Genomic DNA, 22,826 nt, shown 5'->3' on the forward strand with positions numbered 1-22,826 from the left:
TCTCTGACCAGGGATCGAACCCGGGCCCCGGGCATTAGAAGTGCAGAGTCTTAGCCACTGGCCCACCAGGGAAGTCCTGTGCCATGGCTTTGGACCTGCCCACACGTGCCTGCCCTGCCTACTCCTTTAGGATCAGTGACTTGGTTGCCTGGTTTGGGGTTTGTCCCTGACTGTGCCCCTCAGATTACAGTTTCATTCATACCTGTGGGGGCCAGTCTCCAGGAATACTGCAGCTCCCTTTGGGTTCTGTACTTTCAATTTTCTTCTTTGGGTGGACACACTTAACCAACTGCATGTGAAAATATCACTGATGCTATTTCACAGAGTCCATGTGAAAATACTCCTGTCAATGAGTATTTGTTAAATATTCTATTATTGTTCAATTTTTTGGAATGTCGAATGACATGGTGTCCTTTGAAGACAAAGAACATGTTCCAGAGCCCCAGATGGGGTTGTTTTTGTTACTGGCAGCTCGGCATTCCCTCCTGCAGCCCACGGCAGGTGCATTTGAGACACAGGGACAGGCATCTGCCCACGGAACAGATGAGAGGGAGCTGGTTCCTGGCATTTCTGCTCCCATCAGCAGGTTATTCACTGTGATGGTCCTGCCTGTGGGTTGATGGAGTCTGTTGCAGACCCCTTTGAATGTTTCATCAAACAGATCTCCCCCTGATTGTGTGTGTTTTATCCACTTGGTAATGCCTTGTGCTCTTGGATCCTTAGCATTAAAGCAACACTGTTGCTGTATCATGAAGAATTTTATTTTTTATGTACAGTTTACACCAGTTAAACACCGAGGATATGTCAACACATTCGAGGCTTTATGAATATGTTGTCACTCGTCTTATTACCGATTGTCATGAATGAACCCTGTTTCCCAACCTGCAGGCCAGGATGGCATAGGTTAAACTTTGGCTGGCTGGAAACAGATTACTTAGATTTGATTCTCGTGGGGTCCTCTGTCCCTGAGAGGGCACAATTGAAGATTCTTTATCAGCTGAGTTTTACCCAAGCGTTTACATTTATTTTCCCCAAGTAAAAAAAAATTATTTATTAATTTTTGGCTGTGCTGGGTGTTTGTTGGCCTTCCCAGGTGGCGCTAGTGGGGAAGACACATGGCTGCCAGTGCAAGAGATATAAATAAGAGACACGGGTTCAATCCTTGAGTTGGGAAGATCCCTTGGAGGAGGAAACGGCAATCTACTCCAGTATTCTTCCCTGGGGAATCCCATGGACAGAGGAGCTTGGCAGGCTTTAGTCCATGGTCTCACAAAGAGTCAGACATGATGGAAGCTACTTAGCACACATGGGTCTTTGTTGTTTGCTGGGCTTTTCTCTAGTTGTGGTGAGCGGGCTTCTCGTTGAGGCGGCTTCTCTTGTTGAGGAGTGCAGGCTCTAGGCATGTGGGCTGCGGTAGTTGTGGCACGTGGATCTTAGTTGCTCCATGACATTTGGGATCTTCCTGGATCAGGGATCGAGCCCTGGTGGATTCTTAACTACTGAACCACCAGGGAAGCCCCTATTTAGTTTTGATTATGAGTAGTCATAGGCAAGAAGAAAAACACACATTTCTTAGTTTACGTGACTCTCACATTGCTTGGTCATTGTATCACATGTTCAGCTGTTAGGAAATGGTTTCCTCTGTTGGGGCTCCTCTGTCTGCTTCCCAGAAGGATGCGGGGGATAGAAAACAGCTCCGTCACTGTGCGTCCACAAACGTTCTCTCTCGAGAGTGCAGTGGAGGATCGTATGGAGTCTAGCTGGCATTCTCTTTGGGAAGCTGAACCACAGAAAAAACTGGAAACAGTGGACTAGATCAGCATCAGTCGGTCCTTCTGTGGGCCCACTGCCCGTGGATTTGTTGCCTGATGGGCGTCTGGTCGGTTCCTCGTTGAGCTCGGCGGCTGCGCTCCGATAGCACAAAGGAATTAAGGAGGCAGTCTCAGATTTTCTGTCTGGGGCCTGTTGTTACTTGGGTGTATGTTCTAGTTAAGGGCTTTTGGGTCACAAGGCACAGAAAAACACTCATGCTAAAAGTGCTGTGGAAAGAATGAAGGGAGATGGGAAGGACCCCAAGATAGGAGTCACAGGTGTGCTGATGGGGACTGGGGCCGGGCCTGGCCGAGCCCCACAACCCCTGCACCCCGGGTACCGGTGTCAGCCGTTCTTCTCTTCCTAAGTCGGCTTCATCCTCCCGATGCTGCAGACTTGATCTTACCTGCCCACCTCTGACTGGGACAGGTTTTTGCCTTGCGTCCCCTGAGACACCCCCCCGGGCGACGACCCTCCTCCCCGCTGCAGCTCCCCGCCTACCTTGTGGTGTCTCAAGTCCTCCATCCAGATTCCCAGTGGGCTTGGTCCTGGGGCCATCCGATCCAGCTGGGGCCCCCTCACGCTCACCGCTTCACCTTTCTCTTCCTGAGCTGCTTATCCTGGGGTCTGTGAGTCTGCAAAAGGAGTCCCCGGGTCTCAGGCCTGCGTTTGGCGCCCCCTGGTGTCTGCTAATCTGGCCGCTGCCACCTGTCTCCTCTCCAGGAAGCAACGCCTGTGCGTCCCGGCCTTGCAGCCTGCTGTGCCTGCCCAAAGCCGACGGCGGCAGGAGCTGCCGGTGTCCAGACGGCGTGTCCAGCAGTGTCCTCCCGTCCGGGGACCTGATGTGCGAGTGCCCTCACGGCTACCAGCTGAAGAACCACACGTGTGTCAAAGAAGGTGCGTCCCCGTCTTCCTTTTCTGCCACATCCTCCCCCTTCGATGTGTCCTTGATGCACTCGTGTTTGGGGTTATTGAAAATGCCCAAGATAGACAATAAAACCCTCTAGACACGGGCATCCTAGTTCACTTTCCAAGGCCTGTGGTCCCTCAGTCCTTATCCAGAGCAGGCCTACGCTGTTCTTTTAAAGATGAGTTGCTTTTGGGTTAAATGTTGGGGGATGCAGGTCTTCCTGTGAGTGCACCTTTCTTTCCTTTTTCTGCTTCTTCCTCTTCTCATCCACCCCACACCAATCATTCCCAGCTCCTCCTGCTTCTGTAAGGGTGCAGGGTACAGTTGGACCACCCTGACTTGAACAAAGGACTCCTGCAAAGCTCACCTCTTCTCATCCAGCAGTTCCCCCTCCCTGCCCAGCCTAGAAACATCAGAACTTTCTGATCAGTTTTGCACAGCACTTCGAGTCTTTCCTGTTAAACCACAGCCAGATGTCTGCAGCAGCCTCACCCCACTCCCTCTTGGAATCTGAACACACAGATTCTAACATGTCACCCTGAAAACCTGTTACATCTTTCTTCCCTGTCTAGTTTTTCCTTTTACCATTTCCCCAGTCCCCAGCCTCACATTTCTTTCCGGGAGGTGAGCCCCTAGAGGGGCCTTGCCACAAAGTATCCTGTTGATGAACATGGCCTGGATTCCTACCTTTCCTTATTCTCAAGCTTATATTTGCTTTGTAATCATAACTTACCCTCTCACAGCAGCCTTTAAATCCAGGGAAGCAAAAACTGCAAAGTGGCCTTCTGGGCCCTCTTAAGAAATACAGATGGAAAAAAGATGAGCCGTTTTGTCTAAGACACAGGGGCACTCTTTCAGGCTCTGGTCATCATCTTAAAAGTTGTTTGGAAAGAAATGGGGTTAACACTGAATTCCAGAAGGAGGAGAAAAGAGTCTTTCTGTATCCTTGTTAGAAAGCCTTTACTTAATCCAGATAGGAGGCCAGTCATCACGTGTTCTTAACCCAGTTGACTGAACAGTGCATTTTTTTTTTTCCTGTGTGAGGAATTATAACTGCTCACTTTGAAGGAGTCATGGGGTAGGAAAAAATCCTCAAAAATATGTAAAGCAAATCTCCATAATCCTCCTGGTTATTAAACTGAACACACATGAATATATATCACCATAGTTTGTATAAACTATGTAGGTATAGATATACTGAATATGTATGTTTGGATAATGGCTACATAGGTTTCCCTTGTGGCTCAGCTGGTAAGGAATCTGCCTGCTATGCTGGAGACCTGGGTTCAATCCCTGGGTTGTAAAGATCCCCTAAGGGAAAGGTTACCAGCACCAGTATTCTGGCCTAGAGAATTCCATGGATGTCCATGGGGTCACAAAGAATCGGACATGACTGAGCAACTTTCACTTCACTTCTCTTCAATGGCTACACAGTCCCTTAAGGAATTCCTTGTGGAGTTAGTAATTTTTTTTTTTTTTTTCTCTTTTGGCTGCGGCATGTAGGATCATAGACTGGGGATTGAACCCACACCCCCTGCAAAGTATTAACCACTGGAAGTGCAAAGTGTTAGCCACTGAGTGGCCAAGAAAGCCCCTGGAATTAATATTTTATGGTGTTTATATGTTTCTACCTGCTAGATCCACCTGATACCATCACTCTCCCTTTTCACCATTGTAACCCCCTCTGCTGCTTCTAGAGGCCTCTCCTCCTTCAATTTTAATTAAAAGGGGAGAGAAGGAGGTCTCCTTGGACGCTGGTTTCCCTGCGGACCCCTGTGCAAAACATCCCCCTTCCCCTTTGCTTTTTGAGGCATGTTATTTGAGGAAGATGAATGGAAACGCAGAGCAGAAAGTCTTATGGTCCAGCAGGAAGAATGATGTTGGTTTCATTTTCTCCTCTGCCTCCCTCCATGGCCAGAGAACACCTGTCTCCGCAACCAGTATCGGTGCAACAACGGGAAGTGTATCAACAGCATCTGGTGGTGTGATTTTGACAATGACTGCGGAGACATGAGCGACGAGAGAAACTGCCGTGAGTCCCTGCTTGGCAGAGTTTTGGGAGGATAGGCATTTCCTGGTACAGTCAGTCAGTCCGCACCTCCTGGGCGGGGCCTGGAGTGTAGGGCCCCCGTGATCAATGATGCCCATTTAAGTGGCTAGAGAAAACATGCTTCCATACCCTATTACATATGTGCACTTTCCCGGTGGCTCAGTAGTGAAGAATCTGCCTGCCAATGCAGGAGACGCGGATTCAGTGCCTGGGTTGGGAAGATCCTCTGGAGGAGGAAATGGCAGCCCACTCCAGTGTTCTTGCCTGGGAAATCCCATGGACAGAGGAGCCTGGCAGGCTACAGTCCATGGGGTCGCACAAGAGTCATACACAGGTGAAGGACTGAGCACACACGTGAGCACATTAGCTATATATTATTATTTGAAAGCAAACCCACATAAGTAAGCTAGGTACTCATTACAAGAGATTTACAAATAAGCCTCACGTGGTTGAAACCGAGCTGGTTTGGGAGACAGGCTGTCTGGGCTCTGACTGTGGCCCTTCCCTGGAGATAGAGCTGGTGACCTGAGACAGGTGACCGGGTGATAGCCCTTGAATTTAAATTCAATGTTCAGCCTTTTCAGGGATGGGGAACAAGTTCCCTTGTTACCTCCAATCAGGGGATGCCAACTGCCTGCTGGGCTCAGGAGAGGTTATTCAAGCTGAGTAGTGATGCCAGGTTTGGCCTGCGATGTGGGAACATTGGTTCGTGTGCGTGTACGTGTCATCTTTGGAATATGTAATTTCTCAGGTCTAACTATTAAAGTATGTGATTCTGTTTATCAGAGTTTAGGACAAAAATAACTACTTATAGTGGATACTCTGTTTAGTGCAGATTCGGCCGTCTTTCCTTCAGTTCATTTTTAGTGGCTTTGACATCATCTCCTAAGGAGGTGTCAGTCAGTAACATGTTGACCTATTCACTCAACAGGTGTATATTGAGGACCCTAGTGTTCCAGGCTCTGTGCTGGGCTTGGAGATAAACTGGTGACTAAAGTGGACACAAGAGTTTACAGTCTGAAGGGGGTGGTCAGGGAAGTACCCAACCAAGCACATGTGAGCCGTGGGTCCTGTAATGGGGCAGCGCCACGCACCTTAACGAGCTTTAAGAGTGGCTCAGACCTTGGGAGGGTCCCAGGAAAAGCGGGCAGAGGGGAGCCAGGCAGAGGTGGAGGGAGGAAAGTTCCAGACAAGGCATTCGCATGGACGAAAGCCCTGAGGTTGGTGTGTGTGTGGTGTGGGCAGAAAAGTGGCATGGGTCATGAAGAACTCAGGTGGGAGCAGTGGGGGCAAGTAGGAGGGTGAATGGGTGCATGAGACCTTTGAATTTTATGAAAAGAACAGTTTGCATCCCTTGAAATGACAGGCTTAGACCTTGTCTTTGGAAAGATAAGAGGTGGGCAGAATGAATGAGATGGGAGAAAGGCCAGAGCAGGGAAGCCAGACACCCATCTAAAGCCTTCTCTTTTAAATATTTTGCCTTTGAAAATCTGTAAGCTTATTTATCATTTTGTGTTGTAAGCATAGATTAATGGCTGGGTCCTGTCTCATACCCACCTTGCCTCTGGTGGATGTTATTTTGCCAGCTATCTGAAGAGCCTGGGCCAGTTCCCATGCTGCTCCTTCCAGAAAGCCACTTTAGAAGCAGTCAACTTGTTCAGTTCACCTGGGCCCTGCAATCCCATGAACTGCCTTTTCTAGCGTGTAGGTTATTACCAAACCTTCCTTAATCATTTTCCCTTGACTTCAGAGGCCACCTTTCATCCCCGGGGAGAGGAGTATTAGATAAAAATCTAATTTATTTAAAAAAATCTAATTTATTACGAGAGCGGTAGCCTCTCTGTGTATTCTTCTTTTCTGCCAAAGATGCATTCATCAAACCTCCTCTACTGACCAGGGTCTCAGGAAGGTGTGATATTTGGGAGGAAATAGCCAAAGCTCCTTGAAAACATTAGTTAATGTTAACATCATTAGAGCAGATACTGGAAAGGAGTTTGTTATGGAACAGAGTGGGCAAGGAGACACATCTTAGAATTAACACATTGCAAGAAAATTGACCAGACGTGATGAGACATAGTGGAAGCAAAGAGCTATGGATTGAATGGCCTCATGTCCACTGGCAAGGGGTTCCTCTTGGGTACCTGGGCTGTGGTTTCCACTAGATGCACGTGGTGGGCTTGCATGTTGGTTCACTGTTTTGCTAGGAAGTTTCCCTCCATCTCCTCTCCGCCAGCCCCTGAGCTCACAGGTTTCCCTGAAGAGTTTAAGCTTCTCCTTGGGCTGCATGTTGCAGCCAGCTCTGCCCTCTTCCTGCCCTCCTCCTGGTTTGGTGCAAATGTCAGCTGTAACTGACCCTCCCAAGACCCCGAGACTTGCTTTCTGCTCTTGTTGTTGTTCAGTCACTTAGTCGTGTCTGACTCTCTGCAGCCCCATGGGCTGCAGCACGCCAGGCCTTCCTGTCCTTCACTATCTCCTGGAGCTTGCTCAGACTCATGGTCATTGAGTCGATGATGCCATCCAACCATCTTGTCCTCTGTCGTCCCCTTTTCCTCCTGCCTTCAGTCTTTCTCAGCATCAGAGTCTTTTCCAGTGAATCGGCTGTTGGCATCAGGTGGCCAAAGTATTGGAGCTTCCGCCTCAGCATCGGTCCTTCCAATGAATATTCAGGGTTGATTCCCTTTAGGATGGATTGGTTTGATCTCCTTGCCGTCAAAGGGACTCTCAAGAGTCTTCCCAGCACCGCAGTTTGAAAGCATCAGTTCTGCTCTGCTTTCTCATGATTCCATGTGCTTGGGTCCCAACTAGTCAGATGTGATGGAGGTGAGGGATGCAGGGGATGAAATGTGGAGCCTGGGAGCCAGGAGAGTAGTGCTCATCTGAGCCTTCCTGAGGGTCTCTGTCATCAAGGAGAGGAGGTGGAAGGAGGAGGTGAGAGGCACGCTGGTTCAGGCAGGCCTACAGGAGGGGCCAGGCCATGGCTGGGCAGTGCTGTCTGGAAGTTAAGTGAGCGCTCCGCCGCCCCACTTCAGCTGCCAGGGAAGACGAAAGGCGTGGAGATAGAGGCAGGTGTGGGAGGGATTCTGTCAGCAGATCTCCTTTCCTCTTTGTCAGGCTCCTGCCCTGGGTGGTTGTCAGTCGCTGGGGGTTTTGACGTAAACCCCCTGCAGTCTTGTCATTTTTGCATTCATCTCCTGCCTCCTACCACGAGCTTGATTACGGAGAAGAAATGGAGCCTCAAATAAGAGCTGCCAGGGACATCTGATTGTGGGGTTGCCACACGCTTCTCACTTCCTGGCACCCCACCCCCACTTTCTTTGCAGGATTCTGTTCTATTCCTGGGAGCAGCTTTCTTTCCTGAAGCCTTTTCTGCAAGGTTCTATAGCTTATGTCTAAATCTGGATCATTTCTATTGAGAAGAGGGAGAAATTATGTTCACATTCTGAGCAGAAGGGCATGAGGATGGATGGGAAGAGAAGTTACATTTGTTTGGAGCCCATAGTATTTCATCCTCATGATGGCTGCTGGTCCAAAAGTTGTTTGCTCGTTGACTTTCATAATAATGCCAGGAGGATAGGCATTGTCCCCATTTCACAGTAGCAGGAACGGAGGCCCAGAGGGGTTGGGTAGAGTGAATTGTGGGTGGTAGAATTAAACCCAATTTCTGGTCATTGTGTTTGTCATCATAAGCGCCTGCTCACTTTACCTTATCTTCCTTTTCCTGCGGAGGAAACTGAGGCTCAGGGAGGTTAAGATTAATTTCTGAAGGAAGAAATAGAGCCAAGATTTGAAACCAGTCCCGCCTGACTGCAGGGCCCCTGCTCCTGCTGTAGGACTTTCTCTCCCCCCTCGCTCTGTCATCTGTATGGTGAGGGGCCAGCTTTGTGGGTGAAAGTGGGCTTCCTAATGGTAGTTTTCCAGATAATGGTATATCTGCTAGTTATTTAGAAAGACACCATCACATCTGTGGGGGTGGTCCTAGGGGCTTATCTGGTGTATCACACCATCTCCCAGCTAGATGACGGCTTCTCACTTTCCCCAGCCCCTTTGGCATCTGGAAGCCATCCACGGAAGCAAAGGCCTTTATGTCCCTTGGCTGTAAATTTCAGGCTATCACACAGTTAAATTTTTCTGTACATTGAGGTTTCATTTCTGTTGTTGAAATTCACATTACACTGAAAACCTGCTTCCTTCACTTTCCAGTGGGATGTCTGGGGGGGAGCTGATTGGATCTAATGAGCCTGTTGTCTCTCTTTCCCATCTTAGCAACCACCGTCTGTGATCTGGACACCCAGTTCCGCTGCCATGAGTCTGGGACCTGTATCCCCCTCTCCTACAAGTGTGACCTTGAGGATGACTGTGGCGACAACAGCGATGAAAGTCACTGTGGTAAGGGGGCATGACGTTCAGAAGGGGCCGCACTCTTGCTCATGGGGAGGGATGGAAAGGGAGGGTTTCTGAACATCATTGTGGGATTTGTGATGTTAGTTCCACGGCCAGCTCCATACACATGGTAGGAGTGATTCATTCATAAAGGGATAGAACTTCCTTCATTCTGCAGTGCGTCTCTGCACATGAGTGTATGAGTAAGGAAGGTTCCTAAGTGAATTCAGGCGTTTATTAACGGCTCTACAGCCTTAGCCCACATTTCTGGGTGGCTGTGAGATGAGCCTCTTATAGACCCAGAGCTATACCTTTGTGAATTCTTTTTTTTTAAACTCATGTAATTCAGGAAACCCTTTTAGAAGTCAGCAGATGGCATAGATATTATTTGAGTTGCTGGGCTCTGGTACCAAGCCTGTAGCTGCTGATCATTGTGGGAGGGAACACAGTGCAATACTCAGAGTGTCTCAGCCTGGAGGGGAGTCAGCCTGGGGCCCAGACACTGACCCCACCACTATGAAGGCTCAGTGAGGCTCCATGGGGTCCCTGTGTGTCCACAGGGGCAGGTCCAGTCCAGCTGGGCCTGTGCTTCCAGATGGGGCCCAAGTCACCACGGGCAGGGGTTTGACTCACCAGGACTGAAATAAGGGGAACCTTCAGAGCAGTTTTTTTGGGGGTGGTTACATTGTTTTCCTTCATCTTTGTAAAACGCATAGTTCCAGGAAAGAGTCCTTGGGGTTCACACTCTTCCCTCATCCCTCCCTCATCCCCTTGGCACTCTGAGGGCGCAGGTTTGTGGCCGGCTTTGCTCTCTCGGAGGAATCACCACGTGGTCACCCATTTATCAGGTGTCCTCCCAGCCCGTCACTGGACACACGTTTGACCATTAAACAGTGTCTGTCCCTCAGAGTCTCTACTTGTGGCCTGTTCGTGCTGGTGCGTCCCGAATCCACCTTGGGGTGTCAGTGGTCCCCTCCTCAGATCCAGGTCCTCTCTGAGAGTCTCCAGCCTGTGACCCTGTGAATATGTGCTTCCCCAGTTCACCATCACCTCTCTTACTGAGGCCACCACCCTGGGACCCCAGTCGTCTTGGCTATTCCTGTTTTCCTGGACTCTTTACACTTCCATGTGAAAGTCCTCTGTTGCTGCTGTCCCAGGGTCTACATAAGATTCTGCCAGCACAGCCACCTTTCCTGTCTTGGTCAGGCTGCCCTGGTTCATTTGCCTCCAGCCCCTACCCTCCCTGAGACAGCCCACCAGCCAGCATCCCTGGAGCTCTGCTCATGGAAAGTCCCCCGCTTCTCCGTTCAGAGAGCTCAGCACTGGACTTGCTTTTCCTGAGCTGAGCACCTCACACTGATCTGCACTTTCAAGGTTCTCATCACTCCTTTTCTGAAACCACAGGTTCTGTCTCTAGAAGTCTTCTGAAATTGTGGCTTTCTGGGCAGCCAGAGCATTGCTTCCCCAACCTGCCCATCATGGGAAGCATAGAATTATTTGTAAAGTGTACCAAGATAAATGGACAATACCTTTGTTGTCTAGAGGCCTTGAGTGTGAGGTGTCAGGATCTCAGCACACCTGTGCCCCATTCACAGTGCACTGCAGTTGTCCCTGGGCATCCACAGGGCATCAGTGCCAGGACCCACCGTAGGTTCCGAAATCCATGGATGCTCAAGTCCTATAGCTGGCCCTCCATATGCACGGCTTCTGCATCCACAGATTCACCCAACCATGGATCATAAATGTAGTACCCAATGCTGTTGTTTGTTGTTTAGTCACTAGATCGAGTCTGACTCTGTGGCCCCATGGACTGTACCTGCCAGGGGCAAGAATACTGGAGTGGGTTGCCATTTCCTACTCTAGGGCATCTTCCCAATCCAGGGCCTGAACACGAGTCTCCTGTTTGGCAGGCAGATTCTTTATCACTCAGCTACCTGGGAAATATACGGTGCATGGTTGGTTTAATCCATGGATGCAAAACCTACAGGTCCAGAGGGCCAACTATACTTGGGCACCATTCCTGATGATTTTCCATCCCTGGTTTAAGTCTTCCTCCGTGCATTCTGGATCATCAGTGATGATGGGGATATTGGGTGCATCTCTAACTACCAGGAGCCCTGACATCAGAGACAGAATTCTGAGCAAGCCTTTGTGCTCACATCCTTGTCTGTGGTCTCACCTGCAGAAATGCACCAGTGTCGGGGTGACGAATACAGCTGCAGCTCTGGCATGTGCATCCGCTCCTCCTGGGTGTGCGATGGGGACAACGACTGCAGGGACTGGTCTGATGAAGCCAACTGTACTGGTCAGTATTTCCTGGACTCCATGAGCTGCACTTAACCTGTTCATATAGAGGGTAGCATTACAGCCCTACATGATCACAGAATCAAGGCTATAAGAAATGGACCCTAGAAACTAAGAGCTGGTCTGTGATCACCTTGTGCCAAAATGTTACCAGCTCTTTGCTTCCTGCATTGAGAAAGTCTTGCTATGGAAGAATATTAACTGAGCAATGTCATGAGTGATATAGTTGTTTTACATTTTGGCTCAAGTTTATTTTCCTAGGAACAGTAGCAAAGAGTTTACAAACTGGCCCCTCGTCTGGGGACCATACGTTGAGGAGCAGTGAACTAGCTTATGTTTTGGAATGGAGCATCAAGATGTTCCCTAAACAGTGAAAACTTAAATTGTGCTTGCACCTGTTTGGGGGTAAGATTTCATTGAAGATAAAAGTTGGAAGCAGCAGGAGACTGAGAAGAAGGCTGAGTGGTCTAAGATTCTAATTCTTCTGCTGGTGTTAGGTTCACTTATGTTCACGCTACTATTTTTCATAAATGAATGAACGAACAAACGAGGGCATGTTCATTATGATGGAGTCTGGGAGAGCAAAGAGTTGGGACAGTTGTAGAGGCAGAAAAACAAATCCTACTAGCTGACGAGTAAATTTTCTCTGCACCCTCCTTTAGAAATTGTCACTCAGTTCTACCTTAAATCCCGCCGGTGTTGGGGATAAAGAGGTTTCCTTTAACCCTTTTGTGGCAAGTGAGGGCAGATCTGGTATTTCAGTCTTCCTTTTGTCATCTATTGTTAATGGATCTTCATGCTTGTGGATTAAATCACTTTACATTCCCCCTTTTTTTTCCTTAAAGATTTTTTGTTGTTGTTGTTGTGGACCTTTTTTTAAAGTCTTTATTAAATCTGCTGCAACACTGCTTCTGTCCTATGTTTTGGTTTTTTGGCCACATGGGATCCTAGGTCCCTGACCAGGGATCAAACCTGCACCCACTGTATTGGAAGGCAAAGTCCTAATCACTGGCCCACCAGGGAAGTCCCTTATTCCCATATCTTAATTGTCCTTACCCCAGCAGTATCCTGGCAGTTCCTACACTGTCCAGCAGCTGGGATCTTAGAGCATGCTTCCTAATTTCTAAAAGCAAAAAAGAAAAAAGTAGACCTGCTATTATATCGCACTCTTGTGGTCTGCTTTGGTTTAGATTTGGTTTGTGAAGGACAGAAATGATCTTTTACTCCTTTATGTTCTCCTAGTGCCCAGTTCAGAGAACCTTTGTTGATTGGGTAGTTTGGCACAACTGTAATACTCCATTTTAGAGGTGACCTTATGTGGCTTTAAGGAATAAATGGACCTACTGAAAGGCCAAATATGTCACACTGGCTGATCTGTGATGTTACCAGATTCCTGCCCAGCTCGTAAACTCCTCATCCCCGGGTCCTCTCTGACACAGTCTTGTTTGCCCCTCTGCTTCTGGAACGACTACAGGTATTGCTTTCTTTGAAAGCCTGGCTTGCAGAAGGAGGGATAAACAAGGTCTTGGAAGGAACTGCCATCAGCCCAGAAAGCACACAAGGGCTGTTTGGAAGCTTTGGGTTTGGGTGGGTCATTGATTGATAAATTAGAGGGGTGCCTCTGGGCATTTCCATTTGTAAGTTTCATGATGACTGGATGTATTATTAGCACAACCACATTTGTCAAACTTGTGTTTCATCTGCATGAGCTGGTGCTCCACAGTGAATTAACAACTTCATTTCTGTGGAGAGGCTTGTCACTGACCCAGGTTTTATCTCTTGTTTGCTCTGGCAGGGCTTCCTGGGAAAATGTAGAGTGCCTACACGGCCACTGCAACCTTGTTCCAACGCTGTGCTTCCAAACCTTTTAAAGGCGATTGTCCATCTTCATCAGTAGATTAGTTGGAGGTGGTATGTGAGCTCACTGTTTGGTTACTTTGTTTCCTGGCCTAGTAAGTTAAGTCACACAGAGCTGAAGAAATGGGTCAAGGCCTGTTGACTTCTTGTGGCTTCAGGTTTCATGCGTGGTCTGTACTGGGCCTTTTTGTGGCTCTTTCCCTTCCTTATTTTGCTTTCCATGGAATTGAATTTCTTTTATTCTCCTCCTGCATTGATTTGGAACTTAAACATTTCATTTCTGTGCATTTAGCTATTGCCCTAGACATCTTAGGCATATTCCTAATATCTTTCCCCTCTCCTGACCTGCCTTGATTCCAGTCTCTGCCCATAATGTCAATATTGACAAACTCAGTATATATTTAGTATTTTAAAACATGAGGACTTCCCTGGCCGTTGGTCCAATGGTTGAGACTCCACCTTTCCAACGCAGGGAGCTCGGACTCAATCCCTAGTCGGGGGACTAGGAACCCACATGCTATATGGTATGGCCCCCACCCGCAAAATAAAACTGTGAAATACTTCATATTTTAACTTTACATTTAAAAAATCCTAAAATCAGTCATCGATATTATCTTTTAGTAACCAAACGTATTTATAGATACCTACTGTCACCTCACCTTCTTGTGTTCACTGCTTCCTTCCTGTGTTCATCCTTCAGTGTTTTGTAGCAGAGTCTATGAGTACTAAACTTAAAGTTTTTATTTGTATAAACATGTCTTTCTTTCGTTCTCAACACTGAAATTGATGCATCCGGTTTTCTAGATTTGTAGTAATTTTCCTTAAGTATTTTGGTGGAATTATTCCATTTCTTTCTGGCTTCTTTTGTGTTGATTTCAATTCTCCTGTCAGGTTATCTGTTCCAATAATAACTGACATTCTTTTCTCTCTAGTTGCCTTTAGGTTTTTTTTATATTTTGTTTGTTACACAATTTCACCTACCTAGGCGTGAAATTATTTTTATTTATCCTGTTTGTTGTCCTTCTGAAATCTGAGGATTTATGTTTTTCATCAGTTCTAGGAAGCTGCAGCCACTATCTTTTCTGCTTTGTCTACTTGCTACTTTGTCTTCTTTTGTCTTTAGCAGCAGCTATCAGCCGTTCGCTGGACTGTCTCACTCTGATATTTATGCCTTTGGTTTTTAGATTTGCTGTCTCCTTGTGACTCTGAGTTATTTCCTCAGATTTCTCTTCCAGTTCAAGATTCCTCTTTTCAGCTGAATCTGATCTCCTGTTTCACACATCCACTGAGCTGTTTTTATTTCTATGACTATATATTTTAGATCTAGAATTTCTATTTGGTTCTTTTTTCAAATTTGCCTCTTATTTTTTTACTGTCCTTTATGCTTTATGTTATTTTTTACATTATTAATCATGAGTTGTATTGATACTAGCATTTTTTTCCCTACTTCATTTTCTGAGAGTCCAGTGCTTTATAATAAGGCAGTGCTTTTCTTGTCATAGTAATTAACTCATCTCTTCTGCTCCACTTTTATTTGGCTAATGTTTTTGATCAGGTGTCACAGAGGGTCTTGCCGAGTCAGGAGAGATGTGTTCATGTCAAAGAGTAAGCTGAAGGATAATGGCCTTTATTAGAAACCCTGATTTTAATTTCATGATCATTTGCCCCTTTAGCCCTTCTATTCTTACAGTCATGATGGACCCTGCTATGCAAAGGATTCTTCTTTATCTGCCTCAAATTCTTTAGTCTGTTTTAAAGTCCATCTCTTTCATCATTACAGTTAAATATTATCAATTGAACATATATCATTCATCAGACACTCAATGTCAGAGAGCTAGTAAGTTACTCAGAAGATAGAAAAAGGGACTATGTTAAGCATGCCAGCCCTTCCTGGCCACTTGAATGAAATTGTGCAAATTAATTAGTCTTTCTCAGCTCAGCACCAGTGATAGAATCTGGAGATGTCAAACATGCCCTTCAGTGTTGTCCACTTGGAAACTCCATTAGCACTCTGAAATTGTTTTCAATTGAAATCCATAGGCTGAATAATAGTGAGTATTTCAGTGTGGTGGAGGTTTAGGTGACGGTATCTTTTATGATAGCGAGCAAGGCTTTGGTGAGGAATTTTTTAAAGGGCTATCAGATTTGTAAAGCCAGTAAATCAGAAGTATTCCAGGCAATGGCTATTACCGGGGCAAAGCTCATCTAACATGCAGGGACACATTTATTTTTCTTATCAGAGAAAGTGTATTTTAAAAAGATGTTTAATGGATCCTGAGTGCCAATATTGTAAAATATTGAAACTTCCTGTAGATTTATTTGCATGTGACCAGACATAGCATTGGTCTTTGAGAAGACAACAGACGATGGACCACCTTTTGTTGTAAAGTGGTTTGAAAAATCAGGGGCTCTATATTTCAGACTCTCTCCCAAAATAGCCTCAAATGCAGTAGCAGTTCTAGAGGGCATTGGAAGCCCATTTTCCCAACCCTTGAGTCACTTATTACCAACCATCTCAACTGAATAGGTAACTATGGTTTGCACTCAGCAACCCACGTTTGTTTGTTTTGCCTGCTCCTGTCACAAGGACACCCTGCCCACACAGTTCCACCAAGAGAGCTCGTCTGTCTTGGTTATGTTATTTCATGCTGGTTGCAAACAAGGCCAGGCCTGCCTTGCATTCAGCAGTGAACAGACACAAACTACTCTCTGCATCAGAGGAGGGAAGGGAAATCTGATGGAGAAGGCGGCCAGTTGTGTTGCTTGGGTTGCAGGCAGATACTATGCATCTGAAATAGTCTCTGACTGAAGTTTTGACATTTTCTAAATGACTTCCAGGTGGCCTCAGCCCGTGTATGCAAATGAGCCTGTTCAGTTATAACAGTGACTATTTCCTGGCCTTTTGTTTTCTTTTCTTTTAATGATTGTGGAGGATGCCATGTATTATTAGCTGGTAGATGTCACTCTTGGCTGTCCAGAAAGTTAAGGAATTCTAGGTTTTTAGGCCTGCTTTCTTTGTGATTTTAGATGCATCTTTTATACTCTTTGGACTGGAGGTTTTCCACTTATGAAATTGGGCAATTCATTTAGAATTATAAAATCAGGGCCTTTCACAACTTACAGGGCTCTTTGGATATCAATGCAGATGATGACAAAAAGGTCCCTACAGTGTCTGGAGCAGGTCTAGGACCCAGAGCCCCAAGTACCCACTGCCTGTTCTTGTCCAGCAGAATCTGGAGGAGTGAGAAGATTAAGGAGCCAGGTGGACTGGAGGAAGCCCAGGCTTTGAACTTGGACAGCCCTGGTGCTATTACTACTTCATTATCTTTGTCACTCTCGGTGACCTTCTGAGTGTCCTAAACGCCATTCTCATCTATAAATGGGGAGTACTGATCTCATAGGTTGCTGTGAAAGTGACTGAGTTTTAACGTGTACATCTGTGCTTGTGTAACACTGATAAACACCAAGGCTCGAGCTGATGCCCCTTCAGGAGGCTGCGTTCTGCCTTTAGGGTAGTCCCCCGTCATACCTATTAGACCTGTTAGAGTGCGCCTCCTTTGCAGTCGGCCCCTGAGGGTGATGGGGCCATGGAGGTGAAGGAGGCCTTGACCGTTTTTCTTTCCTGTTTGGCTGGCAGCCATCTATCACACCTGTGAGGCCTCCAACTTCCAGTGTCGCAACGGACACTGCATCCCCCAGCGCTGGGCGTGTGATGGTGACATGGATTGCCAAGACGGCTCTGACGAGGATCCCAACAACTGCGGTAAGTGCAGGTGCTCTGGCCCCAGCCCGCACGCCTCCCATGTCTGCTCTTCAGGAAAAGGGGCAACGGATGGGCCAGGAGAGGGGCCAGTGTCCCTCCTGGTGCACATTCGTGAGCTCACAGTTTCTGCGTGGTGCTACTGTTGCACATGTAGGCCGGGGCTATGTGATTTTAATTATTTATTATTATTATTTATTAATTTTTGGCTGCACTGGGTCTTCGATTGCTTTGCACAGGCTTTCTCTGGTTGCAGCGAGTGGGGGCTACTCTTTATTGTGGTGCATGGGCGTCTCATTGCAGTGGCTTCTTTTGTTTTCTGGAGCACAGGCTTTAGGCGTGCGGGTTTCCACAGTTGCTGCCCGTGGACTCTTGTAGTTGTGGCGCACACAGGCTTAGTTGCTCTGAGGCAGATGGACTCTTTCCAGACCAGGAACCAGACCCGTGTCCCCCCCGCTTTGGCAGGTGGATTTTTTTTTAATCACTGAGCCACCAGCAAGTCCTGTAATTAATTCTCGTGCAAGCAGGTTGCTGCCATAAAAACAAGAAAAGAAATGGGAAACCCACTCACCCACCCAGAGCACTAAATAGGGTCCCATTACCAGTGTTCTGCCAGAAATTAGCCAACAGTTTCTGTATGAATAGCATACTTTATGGCTCAGGGGTTTCTGTGATGGTCCCTTGGGAAAATGGGGACCACTCATAAGCTAGTGGATGATTTAACGAAGGGTTCTGAGATAGTTAATAGAAATTAAGCATAAAATAGCTGCCACACAAACATGATATATAAAATGCTTTTTCACACCAAATTAAATATGTATTTCATATTGGAGCAGAGCTGGTTTACAGTGTTGTGTTAGTTTTAGGTGTACAGCAAAGTGGTTCTGTTTTGTTCTTTAGTCACTAAGTTATGTCCAACTCTTTTCAACTCCATGGACTGTAGCCCATCAGGCTCCTCTGTTCATGGGATTTTCCAGACAAGAACACTGGCGTGGGCTGCCATTCTCCAGGAGTTCTTCCCAACCCAGCGGTCGAACCCCTGTCTCCTCCGTGGAAGGTGAATTCTTTACCACTGAGCCACCAGGGAAGCTTGATTCAGTTATACATATACATACATGCATTCTTTTTCAGATTGTTTCTCCATATAGGTTATTCCAGAATTTTGAGTATAATTTCCTGTGCTATACAGTAGGTCCTTGTTAGGTACCTGCGTTTTATACACAGTAGTGTGTACATGTTAATCCTGGGCTTCCTTGGTGGCTTGGCAGTAAAAAACCCACCTGCCAACCAGGAGACGTGGGTTCGGTCCCTAGGTCACAAAGAACCCTGGAGGAAGAATGGCAACCCGTATCAGTAGTCTTGCCTGGAAAATCCCATGGGTAGAGGTGGGTCCAGGGCGTTGGACACGACTGACTGAGCACGTTCATTCATGAGGAGCCTTATGCCAGAAACCAAGGGCAGAGAGAAAATCCGTATTTTCCATTATTTCATACCTCGCAGCCCTGATTTTCGTGGAATCGCAGCCATCGTCTGCATGCTGTTGTATGTTCTGCTCTGTTCGTGGTGCAGTGTTGAAGATGTCTCCGTATGCCTGTGTTTTTCTGCAGTTAGTGTTTTCGTGGCCGCTGCTCACCCTCTTTGTACTGTTGCTGTGACATGGTTCACTCCGGCGCTCCTGGTTGGGTAGTGTCAGTTTCGCGCTGTTACGTGTCCTGAAGACTGTGTGTCCTTGGAAATGAAGGCTTAGTTTTTCCTTGAGAGACTACTTCCCGGGGTGTATCCCTTCATATGGAAGTGCTGGGTTACAGGTTCTGATCCATTTCCACGATTCTTGTTGTTTCCAGATTCTATTTCCAAGTGATTATACCAAAAGGATCTCCATTAGTAACATATTGGATGTTTCCCCAAGCCTCCCTTGATTTTATCTTTTGACTTGAGTGAGTGGTAACTTGTCTTGTATAATTTAAATTTTATACTTGTGAAAAACCTTCTTATGCTGAAATCTATTTCCCCATCTCATGGTACTCATTTACTGTTTCTGTTTTGATGTCCTTTGAACAATGTCCTGGGGATGATGACTTTTTACAGGATTAAAACACATTTTCTTGCCTTATCCCTGATCCTCCTGAAACTATTCTGCCAAGAGTTGGGTTTGCAACTGACCTACTAGAAGTGATTCTTAAGCCAAATGTCTGGCAGTTGCCCTCTGTTCAGGATAATGGATGACCTAGTACTAAAAATTCTACACTAAGTGCAAAACCTAAGATTCTTAACATTATGGGGTAAAAGTTTCTTCAAAAGGGCTTTGGTTTAGAATTCCTGAAGACTTAAAATGGTGAGTGATGTAAGAGAGCTTAAAAAAAACCCCAGGGTCTATAAAATCAGGGTTCATGTCCTCCTTTTTCCCATCCACTTGGTGCTTTTGTTTTACTTTTCATTTAAAAAACAAATGTTTTGAGTAGATAACACATTCACATGGATCACCGTGGAAAAAGTATAAGGAGATTAAACAGTAAATGTTTTTCTCCCATCTGTCAGTTTCCCCGCTTTTGCGGTGTATCCTTTCAGAATGTTTCTGTGCATACATGCAAATTTAAATATACGACAGGTACTTCTCCTGTTTTTTCACATGTAGCATGCCACGCACGTCGTTTGGTACCTTGGTTTTTCAGATGATGTCTGTCTAGAACATGTTTTTACCTAGTGCTTCTTCAGCCTCTTTATAGCAGTCTCGTGTTCCTGTGTACAGTAGTTTATTCCACAGTCCCCTGCGGATGGATACGTAGGTGGTTTTCAATCTATTACAAACAATGCTGCGTGCATAAGCTTGTTCCTCTGTTGCTTTTCACTCGTGTGGGTAGATTACACTTTTGGGTCACAGTATGTGTGTATCTGTAATTATGATAGCCGAGACATGTAGGTATCAATATCTGCACCGCGGCGATGTGAATGTCTGCCTGTCTCCTCATTCTGCTGCTCCTTGAACCACTTTCCAGAGAAGAAATGCAACGGGTTCCGCTGCCCGAACGGCACCTGCATCCCATCCAGCAAACACTGCGATGGTCTGCACGACTGCTCGGACGGCTCAGACGAACAGCACTGCGGTGAGTCCTCACGTTGGGCTAAGTCCTCTCCTGCCCTGGTACCTGCCTGCGGTAGGACTCTGAGAGGGGTGGAGGCAGAGAGGCGTGGTTTGGGTGAAGGAGAGGAAGCAGGGGGCCGTGGTGGGTGACCGTGGAATTAGGCCATGGTCCACGATCATCACTGCTCAGCTGCAGTATGTCCTGCGAATGGACCAGTGACCTGGACTTGGACACTTATTTCTCCTCCTTCAGGGGTTTTGCTAGTTGCTGATTATCACTCGGCTAACGGTTTTTGGCACGGTGACCCTTTGTGTGCCGTGTTTTCTTTGGACCCAGAAAGGTAGTCTGGGATTAGTGGTGCTCGTCCTTGGGAAAAGCAAGCTGGAGATCCAAGGACGAGTTAGTGTGGCAACTCAGGCATAAAGGCCACCTTCTTCTCATCCTCACGTGGCCTCTTTGCCTGCATCTCTGGTGCTTCTTAGAAGGACACTACTCCTATAGATCCTTTTAACTTTATTTATCTCCCTTAACCTGGATTTCCTCTTTAAAGCTCTATCAGGAAACTTCCTTGGAAGTCCAGTGGTTAAGACTCTGTGCTGCCAATGCAAGAGGCATAGGTTCAGGCCCTGGTCGGGGAACTAAGATTCCACGTGGCATGTGGCACAGCCAAAAAAAAAAAATTATTACCCTTTCTCCAAATCCAGTCACACTGGAGATTAGGGCTTCAACATATAAATTGGCGGCAGGTACAGTTTAGTGGGTAACATCAGTCCTTCATAGAAGGAGTTTACCAGGCCCCATATTCGAGAGTCAGTGTTAGGTTGATAGTGGTTAAGATCGTGGGCTGTGATGTCAGGCAGCTCTGGGTTTCAGTTTTGGCTCCACCCTCATCAGCCATGTGCTCTTGGCAAAATGCATAACGTTGCCATCCCCTGCGCTTCATTTGGGAAACGGGACAGTAAACCCTCTCATCACGGTTGTGCTGGGAGTTTAACGAGGTCCTGAAGCTCCAGGTTTGCGCAGAGCTCCTGCTTGGTGGCGGTGCCCGTTACCCCCGCCTCCTGAATGCACGTCCGGTCAGAGCGTGTCCTGCCGTGGCCCACGAGGTCCCCAGCTCCAGGGGCTCACGGCCCCTTCCCCTCGCTGGTCCCTTTCAGAGCCCCTGTGTACTCGCTTCATGGACTTCGTGTGTAAGAACCGCCAGCAGTGCCTCTTCCAGTCCATGGTGTGTGACGGCATCATCCAGTGCCGGGATGGCTCCGACGAGGACCCGGAGTTCGCAGGATGCTGTGAGTCGGGGGTGCTGGAGAGACTCGGGGGGTGGGCCACCCTGGGCACATGCCTCCATCCAGTTTTCAGGTCTCCACAGAGGGTCCAGACTTGCCTTTTCTAAGAAAGGTTCACCTTGGTTGCTTCGGAGGCTTGCTTGTTAGTTGTTGGTGCACAGGTCAAGGCGGGGATCAAGGTTGACAGTGGTCTTGGCCCACGTGTCGCCTCCTCCCGCAGCCTTTCTTGTGCCCCTGAGGGGCCGCCTCACCCTGCTGCAGTGTCTCTACCCAACTCACCTCCACTCCACACACTGCAGTTGTTCAGTGGCCTGCCTCCCGCAGCTGGCCTGAGAGCAGGTCCTTGTCTCATTCACGGCTACAGCCCTGTCCCCAAGACTGCCCTGCCTGCATGATAGAGGGCCTTGCATCGTCTGCTTGGGCTGCCCAGAGGACTGCAGCCTGGGGGCGGGGAGGCTTAATCTCGCACAGTTCTGGGGGCTGCAGATCAGGGGTCAAGGTGTCGGCAGGGTTGGTTTCCTCTGAGGCGCCTCTCCTTGGCTTGTAGACGGCCATCCTCTGTCTGTCTTCACTTACCCTCCTTATGAGAACACCAGTCCTGTAAGATTAGGGCTCCATCCTAATGTAATGACCTCACGTTAGCTAGCCGGGCCATCTCTCAGTGGAGGGCCTTTGTTCTCGCCTCTTGTTTCCAAACAACAGTGCCGCGTTGAGCTCTCCAGTGTGGAAGTAATCTGGACTTATGTATGTTGGTTCCTTCCCTAGCCCGAGACCCCGAGTTCCACAAGGTGTGTGACGAGTTCAGCTTCCAATGTCAGAACGGAGTGTGCATCAGTTTGATCTGGAAGTGTGATGGGATGGATGACTGCGGCGATGACTCCGACGAAGCCAACTGTGGTAAGGAGACCTCAGCTCTGCCCCCGGGCATCCCAGGCTCCAGGTCACACGGTGCTTAGCTTTGCCTTCTCCCTCTTCAGCCGTAGTCCCTTCTAGGTCTTGAATCTGCATGTCACAAATTGAGTCTTAAAGTGAGAACCTACCCCATAGCAAAGGTTGGTTGGTTGGTTTAGTCACTAAGTCATGCCCAACTCTTAGCAACCCCATGGACCGTAGCCCACCAGCCTCCTCTGTCCGTGGGATATTCTGGGCAAGAATACTGGAGTGGGTTTCCATTTCCTTCTCCACCAGCAGAGGTTAGGGTATGTTTATTCTGTTTTCTTTCTCCAGTTAGGAAGTTGACATTGTGTACAAGGAATATGGTAGGGGAGTTATGGTAAATATTTTGGAGTATATTTCCCCCGCCCCCTAAATGTTTCAGATGTCACAGCATGATGGAATCATTGTTACCATTGGGTTATCATCAACAGTTAGGTCATTCCTTTCG

At 47.4% G+C, this 22,826-nt stretch overlaps 1 protein-coding gene across 1 annotated transcript in view; it reads left to right on the forward strand.

Moving 5' to 3' along the window:
* Nucleotides 1-22,826, forward strand: part of SORL1 (sortilin related receptor 1) — a 158,052-nt gene that overhangs the window by 96,351 nt on the left and 38,875 nt on the right. Inside the window, exons 22-29 of the mRNA XM_061146202.1 lie at nt 2,536-2,709; nt 4,641-4,754; nt 9,036-9,158; nt 11,338-11,457; nt 16,951-17,076; nt 20,070-20,177; nt 21,314-21,445; nt 22,208-22,339. Coding sequence (XP_061002185.1) covers nt 2,536-2,709; nt 4,641-4,754; nt 9,036-9,158; nt 11,338-11,457; nt 16,951-17,076; nt 20,070-20,177; nt 21,314-21,445; nt 22,208-22,339 — 1,029 coding nt within the window. The remainder of the gene's footprint in view (nt 1-2,535; nt 2,710-4,640; nt 4,755-9,035; nt 9,159-11,337; nt 11,458-16,950; nt 17,077-20,069; nt 20,178-21,313; nt 21,446-22,207; nt 22,340-22,826) is intronic.

Source organism: Dama dama, chromosome 1 (genome assembly GCF_033118175.1).
Source record: "Dama dama isolate Ldn47 chromosome 1, ASM3311817v1, whole genome shotgun sequence".
In the NCBI taxonomy this organism is placed as follows: Eukaryota; Metazoa; Chordata; class Mammalia; order Artiodactyla; family Cervidae; genus Dama; species Dama dama.